Source organism: Dufourea novaeangliae, unplaced genomic scaffold (assembly GCF_001272555.1).
Source record: "Dufourea novaeangliae isolate 0120121106 unplaced genomic scaffold, ASM127255v1 scaffold168, whole genome shotgun sequence".
Taxonomy (NCBI): domain Eukaryota; kingdom Metazoa; phylum Arthropoda; class Insecta; order Hymenoptera; family Halictidae; genus Dufourea; species Dufourea novaeangliae.
In genome coordinates, this window is record NW_015374062.1 from 2,631,239 (window position 1) to 2,655,834 (window position 24,596).

The following is a 24,596-nucleotide window of genomic DNA, read 5'->3' on the forward strand; positions in this document are numbered from 1 at the left end:
TGGCTATAAGGAAAAACGTCTCATGTCACAATTTCAAAAAATTGTAGTTTATGCATTAAGCCCTTGACGCGCGCTTTTTTGGAAAAAAAATTGTCAATGAAAGTCACTTTTTTATTCGTGGAAATGATTACTTGAACATAGTTTTGTAGAGATTCGTCATTTTAACGAGTTCGATAGTTCTGACGTTGGGTAACCGAAAAAAAATTCCATAGAAATGTAAACAATTATTGAAGATCTTTTCTTATAATGTACCATATGGAAAACATAAACTGTTTATTGTATGTAAGTTTTTTTTATACGAGATTATCGAAAACAGAAATCGAAAACGGATAAGCGACATCAATAGTAACATAAGTGACATGTTTATTGATTACCGAATTAGGTAATGCCTGACGAATATAAAATTTCTGGGTTGTGAATCAAGGAAATGTTTACCATACGTTGTCTTATGTAAAATGAACCGTTAAACGTCTAAATATTCGTATTCAGATTTATGCCAATGCAAGCCAGTCACATCACCGTGCGGGAAACAATCAATGAATTTTTCATGATGGAAGAATGTTTCAGAAATATATATACAATATATGTATAAGTATGTACAGGGTGTTCACTCTAACGGTCCGCACGATTTTTCAGCCGTTCGTGACAATGTAATAAAAAACGGTATTACGCAAAATTTATCTGCGTTCAGTGGACAACATATATAACGATAACAAATGTTATAGTTGGTCTTTTGACAACGACGTTCAAACATTTCTGGTGTCACTGTGTGATCCACACTGCTCAAAATGCAGCATGACGGACATTATGACAATTTACATGACACGTTCCCGAAAAATTCAGTTCTACGTACTCTTGGAAATACCTCAATGCTGTTCTCGTAGTTACTTAATTTACTGGGCAATTTAGAGAAACTTAAAGAGAAACTACTAAAACACTTTGTGTACTCATTTTCAAAATCAGTGTTTTTAGATTGTGAATCGATAAAAATTTCTCGCGTCTCGTGGAATCGAGACACTAAGGAAATCGATCCGAGAGAATGTTCGAAGATCGAGGGCCGTTCGCCTTAGTTCACCTCTCTGCAGATAGACAGCGCAGCGTTCCGTCGACGTTTGGCGCGCGTGTGTTCGACCAGAGAGCTGTTGGTTTAAGCGCAACGGGGGATTCCGTAAGAACCTTTTGTCCTTCCTCGATTCCAGTCAGAATCACCCTGTGCACGGCTCAACTCGCATAAACGGGAAACTGGTTTCAGTCAGAAAGAGCTTTGGTAGTTCCCGCGTAAAAGAACGGTGCATTGTCATGGAGGCAAGACAAGAGAGAGAGAGAAAAATATACATATATGTGAACGCGCACCTCTTTCGATCGATCTCGCTTGCACCATCGGGCCACGCTCTGCTTTTCCCTTCCACGCATTCCGTCTCTCCGTTGCAGTAAGAAGAAACCGAGGGCAACGAAAAAGCTGATGTTAGGAGAATGCAAATGAATATGTTCAAAGGAACGTCCTTTCCGGTATGTACTCCCTTCTAATGCCAAACCAATGCGGTCGTGCCGATACTTTCCGGATGTTTTACGAATACAGGTTTTAGGTTATGTTTCTAAGACTCTAAATTGAATAGTTTGCGAAAATGCTTCCATGTCATTGTAACGTAAATCGATGTAAGATCGATTGTACATGGGCAATGTTCAGAGTGAAATGAAGCCCCCATGGTTTAGGTTTAGGGCGTGACTTCTGTTCACCTGTAATTTTTAGTGTCATGCATCAGATTCTCTTCTTTATTAGCAATATACATAGTATCTTACACATTGCATACAGTACACAAAAAATATAATACCACATACTTGGTTCGGATAAATAATTTTATAAACTGTTGCAAACATTTTTCTAACCAAACATCATCTCCAACTGTAATGAGCTTTCAAATAACACCAGTAAGTACTATTTGAAATATTATTTAAATACTGTTCACATTTCTATTCCGTAATTACTCCCCCAGCAAAATGTAGAAATTCTTTACAAAAGAAAAGTATGACCCTTTCAATGTATTTTCGACTAAAATTGCATAAAGTTTATGTTTCGCTCGAATTCGACAAAAGGTGATGGGTGGAAGGGGGAGGGAGAAAAGCGATAATTAAATTTCATTACGCGGACACACTCGGTGGAGTGGCAGGCAAGCAATGACAAAAAAAAAAGAATCAGGACATCCGGGCTATCGAAGATCGTATTAAAAGTTTGAGAGCCGCTGATCATAGTGATCGTTGGCTTTGCTTTCCTCCTGTCAGCCTCCACCCCCTCGATCGACCATCGCAACCCTTCTCGACCCGCTGCGAATGCCGTTGCGTTTCATTGTTGTGAACGCATGCAAATTGCGATCCCGGTACCGGGACGAGTATCAATTCTAACAGGATTAATTCGAGTGCAGTCATTGTTTTTTGCGCGTCACAAAAAGCCCCCCCCCCTTGTCCTAGACCCTTTGCGCCCCTTTTGCACCAGCGGCCAGTGACGCGTTCCGCCCCGTCCCAAACAATGTTCAGGCCGTGCGAGAGCGGCTCGCCGGGTTCAACCAGTCTCTCGCCCCTGCAAAGAAACGGCGAGTTTGTAAATTGCGCTCAATGAGTTGCAAAATAGGGGTTGTTCCTGTGATATCGTCGCTCGGTCGTTTTATTTCGTAATCGATTTTAAGCGTGTAGGCCTGCTGCTAGTCGGCAAAAGAAAAAATGGAACGTTGTTTTATCTGAAACTTCTTAAACGACGATATTTATTATTGCTTTATTACAGTATATGTATGAGGATTTAGTACAATGGCAATATACAGCTGATTTTTCTGTAACTTTGTTTACGGGACCAACCTAAGAATTCTGCCGTACTTGGTTCGTGCTACTTTTAGACTTTAAGGGAAAAATCATCCTTTTCATCTGAAGCGTTACTTTTACTTCTTCGTTTGTAACTCGAAAACTACAATAGATATTGAAAGAAAGTGTAGATGCATTTTATATTGTTTATAGTTGTCCATATATCGATAGGAAAAATGTTCAAAAAATTATTTTCAAAAAAGATTTTTGAAATAATTATTTTTAAAACCCTTATGTTTCAGAGAGATGATTTTACAGCAGTCAGTTCTGCCTTGCGGCATTATCTACCAGAACGGGACACCCCCTACATTCTAGACGTCGATTTGGATTTCTTCAGCACCAAGAATCCTTTCAAAACACTCCACGATGAAGTAAATTTATACGACAAACTTGCACCCTTGTATGCCTTCCAACGACCCGACTCAACCGATCCTGAGGTAAGTACAACAATATCAATCCAATACACCGGATGTTAAACACATTTTTACGTCTTGATAATATAGTATTCTATACATATTACGTAAATAGTACTCGCATACATATATTCATTTAGAGTATCATGTTTCTATGTCTCTTTCCTGCATTATGCATCCTCAATTACCCCTTTAAGGAGACTCAAACTTCGCTAAACTAACAAAAGCTAGCACCTTATAATAATAAATTAAAAAGAAAATTAACTGACAAAAAGGAAGTCGTACTAATTGAATACAAAAAGTTTTAGTTAATTATATATCCTACTCCCGCGAGAAAAGGGTCACAAGTCGAAACCGTGCAATTTTTCAGAAGTTCGAAAAGAAATTGATTCAGTACATAGCATTTCATAAATGTATTAAATAAAGTAATCATCTAGCTACTGCCATTCCACTCGAACTTCAACTAAATGACATCTTTTTGGATAACATTTTACGCAATAAAATGGAAATTAAATATTTTTAAGTTCTAATACTGTTCTTGCGGGAGTGCGATATGTACAGAGAAACATTTACAAAGTATTCGGATAACATACCGTTACGCCCGTGCAAACTTTACTCACGATCGACTCAACGATCACGTAGACCAAGGGTAGAAAACATACGCGAGCGAAGGAAGTTCTCGTGAGACAATAGCTTCTAAAGCCACCCAGTTCGAACTAGAGCTGAATTAAACGGGAACAACGAGGGCCCACCGGTTACCAAAGACGGAAATTCGCGATGTTCAGAGTAACGAAGAGGGGGCGGGAAGGGGTGTGTGTACTGGCAAGGAGCGGAAGATTTGCGAATAATTAGGTGGGCCGACAATGGCCAGGGTCCCGTGGCAGACCGGATACACAATGTGGCCTGCCACCAGCCGGATAATAGACAGAGAAGAACGACTCTATGGGGTTTTAGGATTCGACGGACATAATGGCACTGGTCCATTGTCTACGTAGCCTGCAGACTGCCAACATCCGCTTTCGAGGGCGGCCTATGCCGGCTCATCTGCATGCCAGCTTTCGATCCTTCGAGTGTTTGGTTTCCAGCATCGAAGATGCAAATTACCGTCCGCGATCCTGCCCGACGTTCGATTGCTATCGATCATGTGAATCGGAAATACACACTGTTTGACGTTGATATTGATACCACCGGGTGTATTGTTCTTAGAAAGAGGGAAATAGACAAAGGACGAACACTGAAAAAGGGGTTGTTTCGCTGTAGTTATGCATTTGTATCACATTTAGTATTAAAACGCCGTGAGGTAGATTTAGTAACTCTTTAATGGAGATTCTATTTTATTTAACACTTAGCTATGGCTGTTGTCCAAAGAGGCGCGAAACGAAAATTGTGTGCAACACGGCTGTCGCCAATAAGTCGATCAATATTGACGATTCCATTGTTTTTGTTTACACGTTTTGTTATCTCGGGTCTGGCTACAGATCTTTATTTGTTTATTTTATCCATTTTATTTATTATCGACTTTAGATGTGAATTAAACCATATAGATACATGTTATTTTTTTATTATTTTAAAATGTAATTTCGTCATTCATGACCTTCCACCGCATTACGTATACGTGTACTTCCAGTAACAATCTATCTACCACACAATGCTTTACACCAAAATATTTAAGCTTACATAGTCACCATAGAAACTATCCAAATTATCCCCTCGTTTCACATTCGCATCCCCGTAAGCGTCTCCAACCCCTATCTTCCCCAAATTTCTATTCGACCATCCTTCTCATCGCAACCCCCGTCACACCGACCATCGATGTATCGTCTTCCAATTCCAAATCACGATTTCCCACAAATTACCATAAGGTTCCTCCGTTCGAATACGGATCATCGCACAGAATCCAGGGTCGATTCTTAGCCAAGAAAATCCCTCACCGTGGGACTTTCGCAAGGTGCGTTAGCCCTGGAACGCTAGCAACGCGCTATCGGTGTCGTGTACGTTATGCTAATCGCTCGGTCAGGTTAAATGTGTGTCAGTCTGGAAGCTGGCCTGGCGAACGAGGGAGAGAGAAAGAGAGAGGAGGCTGGATGGTTTTTGGGGAGGAAGGACTCTCTTCTCGGTCGACCCGCGCCTGTCCCGTGCATAAAATCACGCTGGTTCCGAGATATATAGTGCATATTTATATAGTGGATGGCTTCGATCTAATGTATGCGGGACCGGTGCGCGCTACCTGTCTTACCCTGAGAACTCGACGGTGCATTGTGATTGTAATCGGCCGGCTGCAGGTCAGCCCCGCGGTCTAACCGGGGTCAGGGTCATTCTTGAATTATTTAAATTACGCAACCCGCCTTCCTTCCTTCTTTCCTTCGGTGACACGCGTGCGTGTGTGCTTGGGTATGTGTACGTGTGTGTGTTAGTGTGTGCACAGCAACTGTCCGCGATTCATTGTCGAGCATACGAGGAAGGGAGCAGAAAGGAGAGAAGGGAAGACACGGAGAAAAATAGAAGGAAAGGACAGACCCTTGGAAACACCGATAAGGATACATAGGTGTACGCAAACCATCTGTGGTTGGGATTTAAACGTGTCCTTTGATGATCTTTCTGTGATCGATGATGCGAAGCTAGTTTTACGAACAAGAAGGGTTGGAGAGGATATCCACAGAAGCTTGATTTCTTGATGAAGATTTCGGGGTATTGGAGCGGTGCTGATGTGAACTCTGTGATTCTGCTATTGTTAGTTAACTCTAGAACGATATGTCATGAATAGACTGCGGATTTTATGCATTTATAATCTATAGAGATGTGTGAAATACAATAAAAGACAAAGCATTCGTCAGATGCGACGAGTTTTCTATTTTATTCTGAACTCAATAAGATACTTGAGAAAAAAACACGAATTTCATGTTTTTTTTCTTGTCTATATAAATATTATGTAATGCCTGCAAATGATTTAACACTGTCTGAAATCGTTGTTTCCACTTTTATATTTTGTATTTGAAAATAAATCGACTCTATCACTGTAGTTTTTTCATCATTAGTGAAACCATTTTTAGGATAGAATTTTTTAAATAACTTTTTATAGAATGAACTTTTAATATAGACATTTAATTTATGTGGTGAAATACTTATCGCCGAGGGTAATATTTTAACCAGCTTACGCAACACGAAGTTTTCAATTACCAATCGATCGGTGATACTGAATTATCCATAGTTCGTCAAATTCATCCTTTCCGATCCAGTTTCTCAGGATCAAAGTCGCAATGTCCCGTCGAGATCCCAGCAAAGGGAGAAATAACACGAGCGGGGGGTCCAGTATGCAAAACGGGTCCGTTTTCTGGCCTCCCTGAATATTGATGTGTAGCCGGGTATGCAAATGAGCGTGAGAATGCAGCTCGTGCCGAATGGTGACGCGAATAGACGAACCGGAAGTAAACCACTACCCGCCTTCTCCCTCTCGCGACGTGCCCTTTCTTTCCTCGAGGTTGAATTATAGTCGTTGACTTCTTCTGACCGGTGTCAGCCTCGAAAGAAGAGCAATGCGACTTACCAGATCTCATCTCAATTTTCTGACATATTTTGTTTCCGCTGCAATGAATATGTGCAATATTAATTAGAATATCACATGAGCATTATTTTGATGAAATGTTTTGAAACACAAAAAGTTACCTAAATCAATATAAGTACCATTTATCATGACGCATATAATTGTATAAACTTTCACACACTATTAGCACCGTCAAATCTCTGCTTTCAATAACATACTTCAAATCCCCATAAATATTAAGTAGTCGATTAAAATGAAAGCAAAATTGTCATTTCAAAAGTCGTAAAAACATTATAAATCACAAAGACTATGTAGTTAATGTCCTAAATTTGTTCAAGAAACTAGTTCGACGTCGATATCCCCAAAAATCGTTTCCATTCTCACGAATCACTCTACATTGGAATCTCGACTGGCAATAATGCTGTCTTCGCGAAAGATTTCGCCATTTCCACTTCTCCAATCCTCCCCTCCCCATTCGTTTAACGCCCTTTACCCCGTTGAAATATCTGTTCGGACCTGTAGTAGCAAGCCTCGGAATAGGACAGAGATAAAGAACGTGGAATTAAATATACAATAAAGTTCGCGAGCCACGACACAAAAAGGGCGTGGTGGGGGTGGGAAGGAAGCGAGACTGTTTTACCGACTGCGCGCGTTTCAGACCCGGCATTTCAGCCCCCACCCCGGGCTATCCTGCCCGCCCGCATAAATAAATCCAATTGGCTCGAATAAAATGTACGAAACGAAGTCGCGCCAATGGCCGGGTGTGTATTTTATTTTCTCTAGTTTTCCTTTCCACCCCATGTCGGCTATTTCCTCCTCCTCTCTTTTTCTTTCTCTCTCTTTTTCTCTTCCCCTACCCATCGTACCTGTCTCGGCACCGCAGTAGGATAATTCAATCCCGACTTTTCACGGATTTCCCATCGAAGGAAACACGCCAGTTTCCCGGCAAAAAGATTTCGTCTCTTCGCTTCGCGACCGCCATCGCCTTTTAAAATACTAACGTAATAGTGTTTTGTTTTCTACGATTATTCTCGGCTCGTCTCGCCTCGCATAATTTCTGGTGAATTTTGAAAGGCCAAGAAAATGCAACCGAAGTTTTTTGTAAAAGAGAGTTTACAGCTAATTAAAATCTACGAGCAATGCCAAAATCAACGAACAATCTCGTATTTCCACGTTATAGTGGGAATCGTAGAACGGACAAACCTCGTTAAAACGCGCAATACCGAAAACTGGATTACGGCGACGACCCTGGTACGCGAAGGGAAGTAGATTTCTTCATTGACAAGGGGAATCCCGTTGAGGTAGGTCACTTTCGTAATTACCTCCTCTCACGAAAGTCCCCTGTTGCCCGAAACTTTGGTTTGGATATTGCCCGGCCCTCCTCAAGGTCGTCCCCTTCATCCCCTACAATTAAGCCCTCCGACAATTAAATCGATGAAGGCCGCGGAGACGCCCTTTAAACCATCCCGCGGCGAACTTTTGCGATATCACGTAATGAGCCCTCCCCCCCGAAATATTATTCACCGTCTTATAATGAACTAACGAAAATTGTGGCACATCATTAAAATCCGCTCTCGATCATTTTTAATAATGCTGCTCCACGCTACGCGTGTAATTTCACGATCGATCGACGTGACTCGCTCGAGGACGATCAAGAGTAACCGATAAAATTGTGAACTTAATCGAATCTCTTTTTCGTGTTCACCGTCACCGAAATTACAGATTACGCATGAGTTTGAAAATGCAGAGTGTTAAAAGAGAATAATGGTATGAGAATGCGTTCGAATATTTCGAAACTCGTAATGGTTGTTGATGATGTTGAAAAGTATTCACGTAACCCATACCTAATATACGTTTTATCTTTCGACGACGAAGTTGGGTCTGTTTCGACCCACGCTACATTCACCCTTTGCTCGATTTGCAGATATTCCATCATCCAACGTTCAATATATCTAGATAATCCATTCTCATAACGATCGACACTATTGTTTATTTGTTAACGAAGAGACTGATAGGGTGAACAAATTTTCGGAAAAATAGGATAAGAACCAACACCGCCATCTGTTATGGGTGATAAGAACGAAGGGTTTCTTCGCAGTTTCCGGATAAGCCGCACACTAGGGGGTGACGTGACGAGCGACGCCGACGCCAACGCCGACGCCATGTGCCCAAAATGGCTGCGGATCGTTAAACGGTCACGCGCAAACTCCCCACAGGGGTGGTGGTGGGCCCGGGAGGGATGGTTTTAGGGGTGTCCTCACTTCTTAATAGGATCGAAGAACAGATACGACGTCAGATCGACGCAGTTACATGGGACGTTGATTTTGCGATGAGTACGCAAACCCGCTGACGTTGATTCAGAATTGTTTGAATCTTTCGTTTCAAGGCATCAAAGTACTGTTAATACTTGTAATAACGAGTATAACAAAGAGAATTAAATTTGTTCGTATTTTTTATACTTTTTCGAAATATTATCGAATTGTCTGAAGTATACTGGATTATTTTACATATACACTTTGATAGATATACTTTATCATCTATAAATGTTCTTACTAATCTCGAAATAATATTCAAAGGACATAACTATATTTTATGCTCTATAAGAATATGGAGGAAGAAATATAGGATTCCATTTAAAAAGTAACGATAACTTTGACATCTCGGAAAGAAATGATCTTGAGAAAAAATTCTTACCACTATCAGGTGTACCCCTATTATTACAATCATAAATATTACTTTCGTTTCGAAAATTCATTTAACTAATTGACTTCTCGACTGGAAAATTTGTTCTGATTGATATCTGATCGTAAGGTATCATTTGGCACACATGACAGAAATAGACACCGGTGTATGAGAAACTAAATAGTTTCCGCAGAATTCAATTCACCAACATAATGATGCTCACTCCACGTGTGCGATGGTTCAACGGCCCCACTGGTGCTCGTCACCTATCACCTGACATCTTAGTCACTACTTATGGTCGGGCAAAAAAACGAAAATGAACAGCCAGAGTCCGGAACAGTTGGTACGTCGGCAGCGAACACGACCGGATCATTACGTACATAAGTTAAAGCTGCTAAATGTTCAGGCGCATGCCACGAAACGAAAGTTCCGGGCACAGATCCGCAGGGTTCGTTGACCGAAAAGGCTGCTATGCTTTCCGTAAAACCTGACACGGAGTCGTCGAACCAATGACACGCCGACGTCCCGATACACAAAGGTGGACATTAATCTGCGAAAGGGGTTAGAGCGCATCCGGCGATGGCGTGCTCGCGCTTTTTCCAATGGATTCCGTCGCACGCTTCTTCCACGGCAGCAGCGTGCGTTCGCGCGCGTGCCCTCGCATGCCAGTAATTGTTCACTTGCAGTTCGCACATGTCAAGTGTGTTGCAGTTGAACATCGGTTGCCGATACCACCTGATGTTCCGTGAATATCGTCCCGAAAGGGTTTCTTCACCCTTGCCTCACCGTCCCCCGAGCGCCGATTTAGGGATCACACGGAGGAGCCTCTCGCTCGAACCGGGCTCGTCGACGTCCGTAAGCAAAGGCATGACCACTAGCAAATGTGTACTTACATCCATGACTCTTGTGCGCTGTGTAATCGTGGTGTTTTTATGCCGGACCACAAATAACTTGGAGTTAGCCATTACTTTGCGAGGAAACGAAATTGATTGACTGGAGGAATATTCTAGTATTCGTTCTCTTTTCTTTTGTAGCTCGAGCTTCATCTCATTACTATATATTCATACGAATATTCAATTGGTACGTGACAAATGCTTCACTCTAAAACCACAGAGCTTCTTTGACTTTCCTAGCAGTCTCAGATGGTCAATAACAGTTGGATGATTTACATCTACCTCCATGGGCGTACCATGGGCACTTCCCCTCCTCCCTGGACGGAAAAAAGTAGCTTTTGTCTCACCCTATAAGAAAAACATTAGATTTTGCCCCCCCCCCCCGGCCTACCTAGAGTTACAAAATTTTTGTGGAATATTTAATATTCCAATATAATTTGAAACACGACCAACAGCCTCTATTAAGAAAACGTATATATTTTCAACGATTTATGACTTTAAAAACAAAGTAAAATGTGTCTGGCTACGTACAGCCTTTTTCATTGTGGCAGTCGATGTGTTAATATTTTTGCTGATCGTGCATCAGTGAGCCATGCGAGCTACCCCTCGAGAAAATCCAGTATATCTCGCCTACGATTATATCATTAAACCAATTAGAAGAATATAGAAGGTTTGACATTTGGTTAAATAGTCGTCTAATGACTAGACTGCGGATTTTATGCATTTATAGCTGGCTCTATGAAATACATTAAACGACAAAACTTTTATCGGATGCAACGAAGTTTCTATTTTATTCTTAATCCAGTAAGATATTTAAGAGAAGATTGAAATTCCTACTTTTGCTTCTGTTTTTATGAATCACTTTAAAAAATGTTATTTTGCATAAAAATCCACAGTCTACTAATGACTGTCGAATCACGTCATGCATGAGAATAGAAAAGATCGTTCTGTTTGTCTCGGGCTAAAAGACTGATGGCTATCTATGGCTACCTAAAGGCTTGATTGCGTGGCCGGCTGGCATCTTGGTTGCCGCATAATAAGAATTCCACTTCGATTACGTACGGTTATGTTTAACAATCGGCCATTATCGATGGCAAACGTTGCGTCTCGTAATGAACGAGATTATCGGGGAAATGTCAACTATTGGCAATCATACGCGCGCGCGCGGCCTGTTTTATCGTTGATCCACGGGAAGATCGCTAGCAGGACAAGATTGCTGCGCCACGTTTCATCGAATCGTGTGGACTTTAATGCTCTCCGGTGCCATACTAAGTACCCCATGATGATGCGTGTTCTATTAATAAACTTTCACTTGCAATTTGTTAACGACATGTTAAAAGCTTCGTCATGTTGGGAACGGCCGCTATAAAACCGGGTGGCATTCGCATAAAACCGATAAATGTCCAGTTATTAAGATTAGTGTACTGAGAAATTCACTGTGACATATGTACATATTATGTATTCAGTTTTACAGGAATTTCTGAATCTTACGGTGGCCTGGATTTATTAACATGAATCGAAATAGATACATGTTCTTTCACTCTAATGTTTGACGATCATGGAGTTTCGAAGAAACAGGAACATAAAGCCTTGCTATTAGTATGCAAATATACATTTTTATTAGTTAATTGACAGAAACTAGAATCCAACAGAAATTTATTTACCTTATTATGGGGTTTTTTTAGATTCCAAGTAAAATGAATACATATTCTATTAAACTTTATTATAACTTCTCCCTATATTCGTACTCCCTATATTCTATCGTACTAATGAAATTTCAATAAAATTCCTTTTATAATATTAACGTAAAATTTCTATTTCATCGTCAGTTAGTAGAATTGGCGATAAATGAATAATATTCACAGCCTAATATTTAAGCATATTGAAATGTAATTACAAATCTGACATTGTAATCAACAACCGATTGGGAAGTAACATTTCGTCATTAGTCGTCGAACAAAACAAAGACTGGCAAATTATAGTGCACTATCGTCAAACGTGCTGGATTCGTTCCGATAAAAAACACAGCGTGCCCGAAGCCGATAACTAATATCTTATTAAGCAGTCGACGCGCAATAACGCTGGTGCATCGATGAATAATAAAAACGATCCACGTGTAAGCTCGTCAAGATCGGACCGACCGATAATTTGTTAATCATCGATGCGCCCTTATTAATGACGTTCAGCGTTCCTGTACCTTAATTGCTTCGCGGTACGTAATCGTATTTGAAACAATATTCGCGGCTGTCGTTGCCATGAGATGCCCGGGGATAATTAATTCTCCGCTGCTGATTTAAGGGGTCACGTCGTGGAAGAACTTCCGTCCGAAGGATATGATGGAGCACGGGGTCTGACCTTACAGGGACGATGCACTTTACTTTTTTTAAAAACATTATTGTGTATCAACTTAATGTCATTTTCAGATTCAGAAATTTTGAAAATATTTTCTAATACTGAAGAAATTAAATATTTCTAAAAAACTCCTACTTAACGCGATTATTGATTCCAAAACTTATGAAAAACATTCTTTTAATGTTTATAGAAGCAATTCTGAAAAATGCTGACTACGTATTGTTAGTTGAATTATTTATTTTCTTCCGATGAAGTAATTAAGCAGTGCTTAGAGCGTTTCTACATCATGAAAGCGTTGATTTCCGACGATCGACATTGAAGAAGCGCGTAGAGTCATTCGTATTCTTAGACGTTTCGAGTCGCTCGGTTTTTCGATGAATCATGCAGTTGTCGATCGCCTTAAAGATGTGCTAAACGGGTGCAGTAACAGTCATGGTAAATAATTTATGCGCTGCATGAAGTAACGTTTATTAATAAGCGTACTTGACAGAATACGAAGAAATTTTTAATTGTCGTTCTCAACGAACCATTTATGTCGACAGACAAGTTGACGCGCCGCTCGTCACGTGTTTTCAGTATCTTGTTAAAAAATGCAACGTGCGGTAAATATTATGAAATCGGACAGAAGTTCTTTCTCAATCCTATATGCGATAAGTAAAAAATTACTGTTCAGTTCGTAAATTTTTAATAAAATACAAAAATTTTACTAGAAACACTTCTTGTAATATTGTCAGCAGTGTGACATAATACTAATTTCGAACATATTTTTTTTTTATAAATTACGCGAAATTTAAACTTCCTGTTTTATGTCTTTTTTCGTGAAATGTGTATTTCTAATGTAGATGATTTCTGAAAAGAATTTTTCAAGGAGTTTGATTTTGAAGTGGAGTCAATGATGTGAATACTATTTTGAATACTACAAAAAAAGGTACTATTTTGAACTCAGATCAACGGACGGAGTACACACGCCATATGTTTAATTCCGAATATTTGGGAAGTGGTTCCTGAATACAGTTTCTACACGCATACACACAGACTCGAACAGCCACATAAAACTCTTCTTCCGCGTAACAAAGAATACTTTAATGTTATTCATCGTATGTATGTTCACTTACACGACTGACGCGATAAAATTTCAACAGAATGAACCATAAGTGCATAGCAGCGCTCGAGAGTATTTCCCAGTCGGCTGTAAAATGGCTGCTCCAATCTGTCACAGTATCTTACGTCTACCAACTGCTAGCGATAAGAAGTTCAGCAAAAACGTTCCCTGTACCGCTCCTCGAGCGTTACGTCCGTCAATTATCGCATCATTTCGAGTATTCTCGGGGCGCTGGTCGATCTCGCGACAAAAATGCGCGAACGAGAAAACGAAGACGACGGAGAGCACACTCGTCGAAGTGTAGTCGTAGAGCAGATGATTTCTCGGCCGTGTGTGTCGGGTCCGGATTCGACCGGTCGAGGAGGACACTCAATGTCTTCCTTATGCCAGGCGGTCGAGGCAGATGGAAGAAAAGTGTTTACGGGAGTTATAACGCGCCTTTATCGACTAGTGTGCTTCAAACTTGTCCCCAATAGCCCGCAAGATCTTTCGAGAAGCAACGATCGAGAGTCGCAAGGCCAGCCGATTGAAAGTGAGCAGCACGCAAGCACACGGTGAACAAGTGGCGAGTACGCCCGCTATACCATAGGTCTATTAAATCGGTTTATGATCTTTTTGAAGATTTAGAGTTTATTTTTAAATAAACGTCAGTTTACACAAAAATCCACAGTCTATAATAATTATCAGAAAAAAGCGAAACCTGATCCCAGCCAAAATCCCTACCATCGTGGTGATTAATTAGAAAATTATGCGCTTTCTTCCAATTAATGGAAACGGGAGCCGCGTATACGGGCGGGGTACGCATGCGACTGCTGTTAATTGGCGCAGAGCTCGCGGCACTTTGGTGGCCAGCATTAATTGGGAAAGCCATATATACCCGAGCGCGCACGTTTCTGGATATTATTCGGCAGAAAACCACCCGCCCTGCCATGTCTGGCCGCCGGTTTTTTTTTTCTCGCCCGGCCGGTCGATACCTAATTACGCGTTTACCCGCCGAACGGAATTGCCCGGCGGTATAAATTAAAATGATTTTAACCTTTTACCGCGTTTTTCCCGCGCAACAACAAACGGAAATAATAAATCGCCTCGGCCATCGCGGCGATTCGGCGATCGCGTTCAAACAGGGAGACACACGCAGAGCTGCGCGTCGCGCTTTTAAAGCATGTTTGTTCCCCATTAATATGAATGCGCGTCGGGAAAATACATCGTGATTTTTCAATTTATTTTCCGTTCCGTACAATTTTTGCAGTGACGTTCTTCCGATAATGAAGTTACACTCGCGATTCAGACCGCGGTCGTTCATGCATCGTTTATATTTTTTTTTATTCCGGACTGTCTTCTATAATCGTTGAAATAAAAAAGGAGTTTAATTTCATCGATGAAGTTGTTTATTAAGTGACGGGTAACGCGAAACATCATTTATTCTTGTTAATTGTTTTTTTCCGCTCTGTTTTGTAGAGTCATAATCGTCTGTCCATAATGATTGATGTGCTATTCAAATGGTGGACAGTAGTCCTTGATGATGAAGTTCCTGGAATTTTTTGTTTTTGATAATTTGCTTTTATTCTTGTAAATATATAAATAAATTGAAGTATTGTCGTATGTGATGATAATGTACAGAGTAATCAATTATGCAACACTGGAAGTTACAGGGTTAAGTAACATTTTAGAAACACCAATTCCATTTTACATCCAATTATAGATAATAATCATCGAAGTAAATGCTATTTATGTATTGCCTATTCATTATTGTTTATTATTATTATTCATTCGCCTCTAACATTGTTAGATATAATACAAGGGAATAATTTAGTAAATATTTTTAGCTATTTTCGATCGCTGGTCGTAGATAACACGAAAATTCGGTTCCTGTAAACAGTTTCAAAAATTATGGGGCTAATCATGCAACGAATCTAGAGGCAAGAAACTATAACATGTAGCAAAGCGTTATTATAATACATGGTTCGTGTAATATATGTCCACGAAAAAGAAAGCCAAACTTAATCTGTAATTACATAATTTGTGATTAGTGACCCATGGTTACTGGATATCAACGGATCAAATCAAAATTTACCATACACGTTAAATTTGGAACGTGGAAACAAGAACGAGCATTCTTTGACGAAAATGAATATTGAAATTGTTACATACATTAAATGAAACAATGAAATTAATGATACTGTAGGAAGAATAAAATGGTCTGGATGTTACTCATGCGTATTAAGAATGAATATGAAAAATTAATTCAGCACACGGTATTAATAATACGCGTATAATAAAGGTAAACACAGTATACTTTCTGCTTCGTAATATTATTATCAGGAAAGAGATTTTAAATTTATTTTTCTCCCTTCCATATAAAGCATTCTACAGAAAAGAACTCATGATAGCAACATAACAATTATAGTCCAACGAATAGTAGTTGATATATTATACAGGGTGGGGCAATAACTATTACTACCTCAGATATCAATTGTATTTGTTCCTGGAACATTTTTATTTACAAAGACTAAGAAAATGTGTATTTTTTATTTCCAAAGGGTTGTTTTGTAAAAATTTAAGAGTCTTTTATTAAATTGTACGAACGTCATTTGTGCCATTCTGACGCACTTTCTTCCGCCAGCGCCGACGCACAGACGGGCGTTTTCTCTTTAAAATCCGCGATATGATAAATGAACCGCCGATGCCCGTAACCACGTCGGAATGCGGCGACGTCCGCTCGAATAATCACGAGATAATTACTTTCCTGCACACGGTCCGTCCAAACCGCTCACAAGTCGGGTCTCCAATGTTCCCTCGGGAGTTCCAAGGATTCACGAGCGGACGGTCGCGTGAAACCGCAGGAAGGGAACGGTCTTTCCTTGCTTCGTATATCTAACTCGATGGCCGACTTCTACAAAGAGACATTTCTACCACACGACCATTTTTCGTATATTTTTCTCATTCTCTTTCTGTCCAGTTGCCCATCGATAAATGAATATGCTCGGTTACCCAACTCGCAAAAAATTAAAAGTTAGTCAGCACTAAGAAACACCAAATCCGTCGTAATGACATTTCAAATTTCTTGTTCTACAATTGTGGAAATCTATAAATTTATAAAATCCTAAAATTTTAAATGTTTGTCATGCTTATTCATCGGTCGAAATAAATACGCGTTTATCGTCGGTAGTTCCAGTGTAAATCAGCTGAAGTGAAGAAAATTAAACGAAAGGTGAAGTAAACTAACAACTTCTAAATTAGTAAATCAACATTCGGTTGAGGTTGCAGCGGCCGGTTCGTATTATTGAATTGTCAACTGTAGCTTGCCGCCGCTCCAAAGAATGTTGCTCATCGTTGATCTAAAATCTAAACGAATGGAAAAGGATCGCGTCATAAACGATCGATCCGAGGTTTCCACCGCGGCAAGATGAGGGAATTTATCGAGCGTGTCTGCAACCAGATCGAAATCCTCGCTCTGCCTCCTTATCTGTCTCCAGTCTCATCCTGTTCCTCCGCAACGATACTTCCTCTCCGCCCCTTTTTCCGTCCCCCACGGCAAGGAAGCCTAAACGGTGGTAACAGCGGAAAAGGATCCGTGGCCTGTATAGTATACGTGCGGACCCACGTAACCGAGGACAGCAATATCGGGGGTGGGATTTATGGAGCATGACGGAGAGTTACAACGCTCATAGCATCCAGGGGCTTCATGGATCGCTGGATCGAGGGGGCACCTTGTTCCGCTCGCTTTCGACCGTCTCGATCTTCTTTAGCCCGATGATCGCCGATGTGTGCACCGTTGCACCGCTATCTGCACCTGCGACCACGCTCGCGTAATCGGGAAACGTCAGATGCGCCCGCGACCGAATAACGAATCGAATCGAGGCAGGGACACGCGTGGGAGCGGCTGTCGAGCGATGTTGCAGTTGAATCGGTCTGGTGTAAGTTCAATGCGATACGAAACAAGAAGTTAGGCTGCATATATTTTCTTTACTTTGCACAATATTCTACTGTGCATTGCGTTATTTTGTAAAATACAAGTTACATACGTAATTACATAAATAATATTATTCTACATAGATTCAATTAAACTAACGTACCAAAGCTATACAGACATATGTAATTTATATACCTACTGATTCCACAAGGTCTATCAAATCATTGTAAAATAATAGTTTCTTTTTCATTAATAGTCATGTATTGATTATATACTTTTGACAGGGAGTGCGAATATTGTATAAGAGAAAACGTTGAACATATTTGTATGGAGTGTCTATTCGATTCAGAAAAACAGGAGAATTCATCGTTTCTGTAGTGAAAAGCTGACAGATAAATCGAATACTGTGTAATCATCTGTAGAAAATGAACAAAATAGCAGAGATATATTCGTTGGATAAATCTGCGGGCAGGAAAGATAGCGTTTGCCTCGCTTAACACGTGAGAGGTCATGACCCCAGTTTCCAATTGTGCATCGAACATATCACTAAACAGACTACACTTTTTGAACATTTTCAAATATTAGTGCTCAACTTTTTATATTTCCAAATAAATTTCCTCGATAATTTTTGTGGAGTTAGTCACTTTGGCGAATGAGCAGCTCGGTTTATTAATCGGTAATATAGTTGCTACAGGGCTCGACAATTTCTTACACGCCAGTGTTCAGAATATGTATCCTGCGTTCGTACAGGCGCATGTGTTTTGTGTGGTCGTATCTTCGCCCGCTCACGATTGGGCCATTCCACTTTCGTGGTTACTGCTGGTATCGAATCTCCGGTTGCGGGAAGCAGCCAGTCGCAGAGGGCGTCAACAACGATAGGTTTATCAAGCGACGAGTTGCATTATCGTAGGAATACCAAGAAAGAAAGAAACACGAAACGAAAAGCGTAAAGAAATTAGTCACGTGGTGTGTACAAGGGGACCGAACGAACGTACACACGCGACAGATAGTATCCTCTTCCGGAAATACGAGGCGATGGATGACGAAACGTTTAACCGCGAGTACACCGCGATGTCGACGAACTGTTCGTGGAGTCAAAACAACAGGAGCCGACGAAACGTTTAAGCGACACACGAACGGAGAGTCGAGCAGATTAAAGGTTGTCGTCACCAATTTTAACGTCGATGCAAATAACATCAACATTTTCCTACACTAATGATTTTAACCAAAATGTGCATAAGTACATATACGGACAGGATCGTAATGTCTTAATACTAGAACTACCAATACAGTCGAAACGACTAGTTCGTGAATTTTTATAAAAATGATTAAAATGTCATAGCAGTAAATTTGAAGAAGGTTGTTACTTTATCGATTTGTATATTTTCAACAATTTCTTTACCAATTACTACGTGTATTCATACTCCAGTCCCTTTTACCAACGTAACAGAAATAGAAACACGTTCACCTTCGGTAGTTCTAATGTTAAGTAATTCACTTTGAGAAGTCCAAAAATTTCAAAGAAATTAAACAAGGTTCTGTAAGTACTTGAATATTTTTATCTGGTTTTAAATTTCTGAATTACACAACTATAGTGGTTTGAAATTGGAGAGTGAATGTTTAGTCGGCCGATATTAATATTAAACGTTATTAAATAATTACACAATCGAAATATACGCAGTGTGCCGCAAGTTTATGACATTCGGCCGTTTTCGTACGATTTATAGTGATGAGTATAATGTTTACTATCTGTGGATGTGGCCAGGAGGAACGGAAAGAAGATTTATAAACTATTGAACACGTTGTCCTCTGTGGCGTCAAACCACTAGTGAAAGCGTGACAAAACGCTTACAGGATTATGAATTATGACGGTATATACTTAATGTTTGAAATTCTTTTATTAATCCTAGTATACGTGTGCTTCGACAAATATTTTGTCACAATAATCTTTCTGCATCTATGCTCTTAATAAATTAAATTGGTGTATTATACAAAAATTACAAAATGTTAAAAAAAAATCTCGTGTTCTACATTAACCTTCTTTACAGTATCAGTAATTAAGTTCTTCAACCGAAATTTCGTATGATTAAATTTTCAAGGGGTTCACATATTCATTGAACTGAACTGTCCTTTCTTAAAATTATGTTCCTTCAAAACTATGCAACCATAAAATTTATGCCGTATATTTTTTTTTATTTTCCATTCATATTGTTACCCGTCGGGGTCGGATTTATTGGGCACCATATGTAAAATACAGCTTGGCACTGACGTGACACCTATCGACTCGCGTGTACATGTGATACGCGTCGCACAGTTTCGTTATTTTTTTTTTTTTTTTTTTTTTTTTTTTTTCCCCTTCCCCAGGGTTATTTTATCGCGGCGATCTGCGGAGAGTTAAACGAAACGTAGTGAGTTATTTTCGCGGTATTTCGCCGGTGATGGAGCAGTCGCTCTGTTTTATGGTGAATCGATATTGCCATATTGCACGATTATACAAGTTTATTGAGACGAAGAGAGATCGTCGGGTTATAAATTCTGGTCGGTTTTCGTGGCCGATCGATTATTCAGAGATGACCTGGCCTGAATCTGGCCTTTCGCAGCTCGTGCACACCAAAATCCAAGCAACGATAATCGAGATTAAAATTAGTCTGGCGCGTATCTAGAAACAATATGAACGATTTTTCGTTCGACTTTCGGATGCATTTGGATGTTTCTTCTTTTCACTCGACCCTGGTTTATTATGGTTATGATATTTTCTATATAATCTTGATGATAATCATTAACTGCAGTTAATGTTATATTAAAGCCCTAAAAGCAATATACTACATAGACGTTATATTTACAATATATTTGATCTAACAGAAGTGGTAAGGGTGATTTTTTTAAGGTGTATGTTTTAATGCAAAATTTACTGAACCGTTCCATCTAACCCAGACCTTTCATATCTTTCGAAAATCCACGAAAAGAAATTCAATTCTTTTCAACCCCTGAGAGTGATAAAGATCCGTTAATTAGAAGAAAACGTAGACAAGGATCGAGGATCTATGTAACCACGTCGTGGAAACAACGGACCGTCGACTATGGTCCTCCAGCCTGCCGCGTCGTTCAGAATCCCATTTCTCGGTGCACGGACCACGGCCATTCCGCTAATTAATGTTTACGATTTCCATTAGCGCGACGCGACCGCAGTCGCTTTGACTTCCTGCGAGGGGAAACGTCCGCCTTCTACGTCCATAGATTGCTTTGCGTGCACGTACTTCTGCATGCAGAAACGACATTGTTGCGTGGCTACGTCGAACAACTAACAATAAGACGCTGCTGCAAACGGAATCTATTGCGGTTGGCATTTTGCTACACCGTGGTAGCAATATGAAGGGTTGCTAGGTAAAACGATCAGATACTGTTTGTTCTGCATTTTCAGAACGGGCGAGGACACTTTTATTGTGGTATTAATTTTAATATAGAATAGCAGTTCTATGAATGTTTAAATGGGAAACACACTGGTAGAATAAAGTATAATTTATCAGAGAAGATGTTGATGTAAGATTCGTGAAGAATGTAGACTTTGTACTTTGCAGGTTTGGGAACAAATTGGGAACAATTGATAAGCTAAGCTTTAAAACGACAATCAAATGGTTTCTTGAGTTTTGTAGATTTGAAGCAATGTTTCCCGTGAATGTTATTTGAATCTAAGATGAACTATTATATTATGTTGAAATATTATATTGTGATCGTTGTAAGGTCACTGATTCTATTGTAGTGAAATGTTACATCCTTGTATTTGCATTCAAGCAGAAGCTTACTAGACGAGCACAATAGCTTGCGGTTTAAGGTCATACAAGGTCCTCGGAAGTAAAAAAAGAGAATAACAGTCAGTGGCATTAACCCTTCTTGCTCCAAGGTTCAAGAAACGATAAGGTAGGTATCGATGCTACTACCATATTGCCTAGCAGTTTTTTATACTACTACTTATTTCCTTTTCAAAGTACTAAGCTAATACATAACGATTTCGTAAAAAATTAAGACTCCAACAACCTAATACTTTCGACACGATGGTCTATGTTATTCTATAAATTCGTATAGTACCTTTTTGAATTATCGATCGAATTTTCTGGCTCCGGTAATGATTATTGCAAACTCTATTTTTTTTGAACCGGTACCGGAAGATCATCGACCTGTTGAGGCAATTTTGAATCCGTGCACGCGACGACGGCGGACGCGACTTGATTTACTTGTGCTGGCAATTACGTCAATTGCGGCATAGGGTGTTGTAAAATCGGTAGGGGGCCACCACGATACTCGACGGGTCTCTACTCTCACATTCCGAACAAGCGAACGGAATTTATAGACTATGTTAAGGTCTTCGTGTAATTTGCAGCCAGGGCTGAATGAAGTACATCTTTGGACACAACTCCGAATTTCTTTTTCTCGAATTTTTTGGCTGCCCATTCATCACGAAAAAGTTATGAAAATCATCGTTATCGCAGTTAATTTTTAGTTACGCCAAAAAACCTTAAGTATTCAGAACGATTTTGCCAAGTTTCATGCCATAGCAGGGTAGATCACTTCGGAACTTCAGTCCCTTTATTTTATTATAAAAATTCGAATTTCTACGTTTAATCGATGAAAAATGTCGAAGTACTTTTTCATCTTTCATGCGGTATTCGAAACCCTTTATAAGAAAGCAGCCTTCCAGACAATTGGTTAACATACAAAATTTAACAGCATTAAAATCTGTACGCTCCAAGAGAAAGCAGAAATGTTTCAGAAGATCGACAATTGAATTCTGCGACTCGAGACACCCATTTTCCCGTCTCGTTCATGACATAGATAAACCCTATCATCACCGGTGGTCTACGATGCGGTTCCACAGCAACTCCGCCGGCCATCATCCAATCCGTGTGAAAAGGAGAGAAAGGGAGGGCGGCGATGGCGCGACATATCTCGAACGATGAAACCGCGACGATAGTTATGAATCGATGCACAATGGCGATCGGGTTATCGGAGGCCCGTGGAATTATCGCTACGGGGACGTGAACAAATTGACCGGGCGATATTTATAAATTATACTTCGCGCCCGGCGCCCCGGCCTTTTGTGTTTTCGGACGATCGTTGCGCGACGATTTTGTTATTTATTAACATCGCGATAGCGCTGTAAATCTTCCAGTTTATCGCGTAACCATAAATTTCCACCGTTATTATGATCAATCGCGTGTACGTGTGTTTTCTTTTTTATTAAACACGCATCGAACACGAAACGTGATTTCAACGTAGGTGACTTGAGCGTGCTTGTGTTTCGTAGGATGTTGGGTACCAGGTTAACACTGGATAGTGTGTGACGGGCTGTTGGGTGTGTGGTTAACATTCGGGAGTTTTCGGTGGGATGCTGGATACGTGGTTAACACTGCTTGGTGACTTGGCTAACACGTCTGCTCATTGCATTCCGTTTCTACTTTTTGCCAAATTTCATTTTCTCGAAAACTAAGCCATCGATGGAAAAATGTTATTCTATATGTTAATGTAGAACATACATCGACGGTATAAAAAATATTTTTGCGTAAATTATAATTGTCTTAACAATATTTAATTCAATCGTTCAGCGATTTCGTTGTGCCTTGTAACATTTTCTGCATATTCTAAGTGGCCTAATACTTATGAACGAGAGTGTTATGTAATCAGCTCCTACTGCAGACGTTCGTAATGCAGGACATACGTTTTTGTTTAAAATTGAACAGATCCCGTGCTGTTGGTCTCCAGGTGAGCTCTGTACAAAAATATCGTTGTTGGACGTTTCTTTTGATTTCGCCGGCGTAATTTCAAGCTTCTTAAAACGCAGCAGTTACCCTCGCGCGCCTTATGTGCGGGCATCCTTAATTTCTGGACACGTTGCGTATGCAAATGCGTGCCACATGTCTAGTACAGTTCAATGACCAAAGTTGCTGGCGCGACACACCGCGCCGCGTCGTGTAATGAAAGCACAATGCTGTGCAATTTTCGCCGAATGCTCGATCGCGCCAGGTGCACACACACGGTTGCAAAGAACGTTCTCCAGCGTGCTGCCAGCGCAACAGATTCCCTTCCAGGAAGACGAGCTTTCAAACAAACGGGGGAATGTTTTATGAGCCGGAACAACCTGGATGGGCGAACTTTTGTATTTTATGATCGACAGTTTCATGATCGTCCGCCAGAACCTAAACTCGCGAACTTCGTTAACACGTTAAGATGCACCGACGTTCAACAACTTTGCTTTACACTGTGGTATTCATAATTTTTTAGTAACACTAAGGCTATATGCGCTGACTCGGTGAATGTGACGAAAGCTATTATTTCGATGGGAATGGTAAATATGAAATTATAGAAAATATACGAGAAACCGACTCGGAAGTCACCTGTAGTGAAAAAGATATAACCATCACGATACATAGATTGCACACACCTACAAATTTCACATTTAAGTAAGATAAAAGTTACATCTTTGATTTCTACTTTTAATGAAATTTACTTTTAACTTGTAAAAATTTTTTAATTAGTAAAATGACTATACTCTTGCTTATAACGGTATGAAAAGATATAAAAAACAATGAATAGTTGAACATTTAAGTGTATTTGTTTCAAAATGTTTTCGATGAAAATGTCACTTTTTCTTTCAATACTCTAACTCGTTCTTTGGCACAATTGTTTTTGATTCTACGAAGGAGATCGACACGTTGATCGGAGAACTGCTTTCAATAATGGCCCTTCGTCGTCATAAAAGTTTATGCACCGATATCATACTGTATATAACACTTTGACTTAATTCACAAGCAAACAGTAGATCGTTCCGTGAAAACGCTTTTATTGCAATGAGCTT

At 40.1% G+C, this 24,596-nt stretch overlaps 1 protein-coding gene across 1 annotated transcript in view; it reads left to right on the top strand.

Annotated features, from left to right (window-relative positions):
- The window catches only part of LOC107190286 (UPF0489 protein C5orf22 homolog), a 663,704-nt gene that overhangs the window by 440,011 nt on the left and 199,097 nt on the right, over nt 1–24,596 (top strand). The window contains exon 5 of the mRNA XM_015579074.1: nt 3,093–3,287. Within this exon, the coding sequence (XP_015434560.1) occupies nt 3,093–3,287 (195 nt within the window). The remainder of the gene's footprint in view (nt 1–3,092; nt 3,288–24,596) is intronic.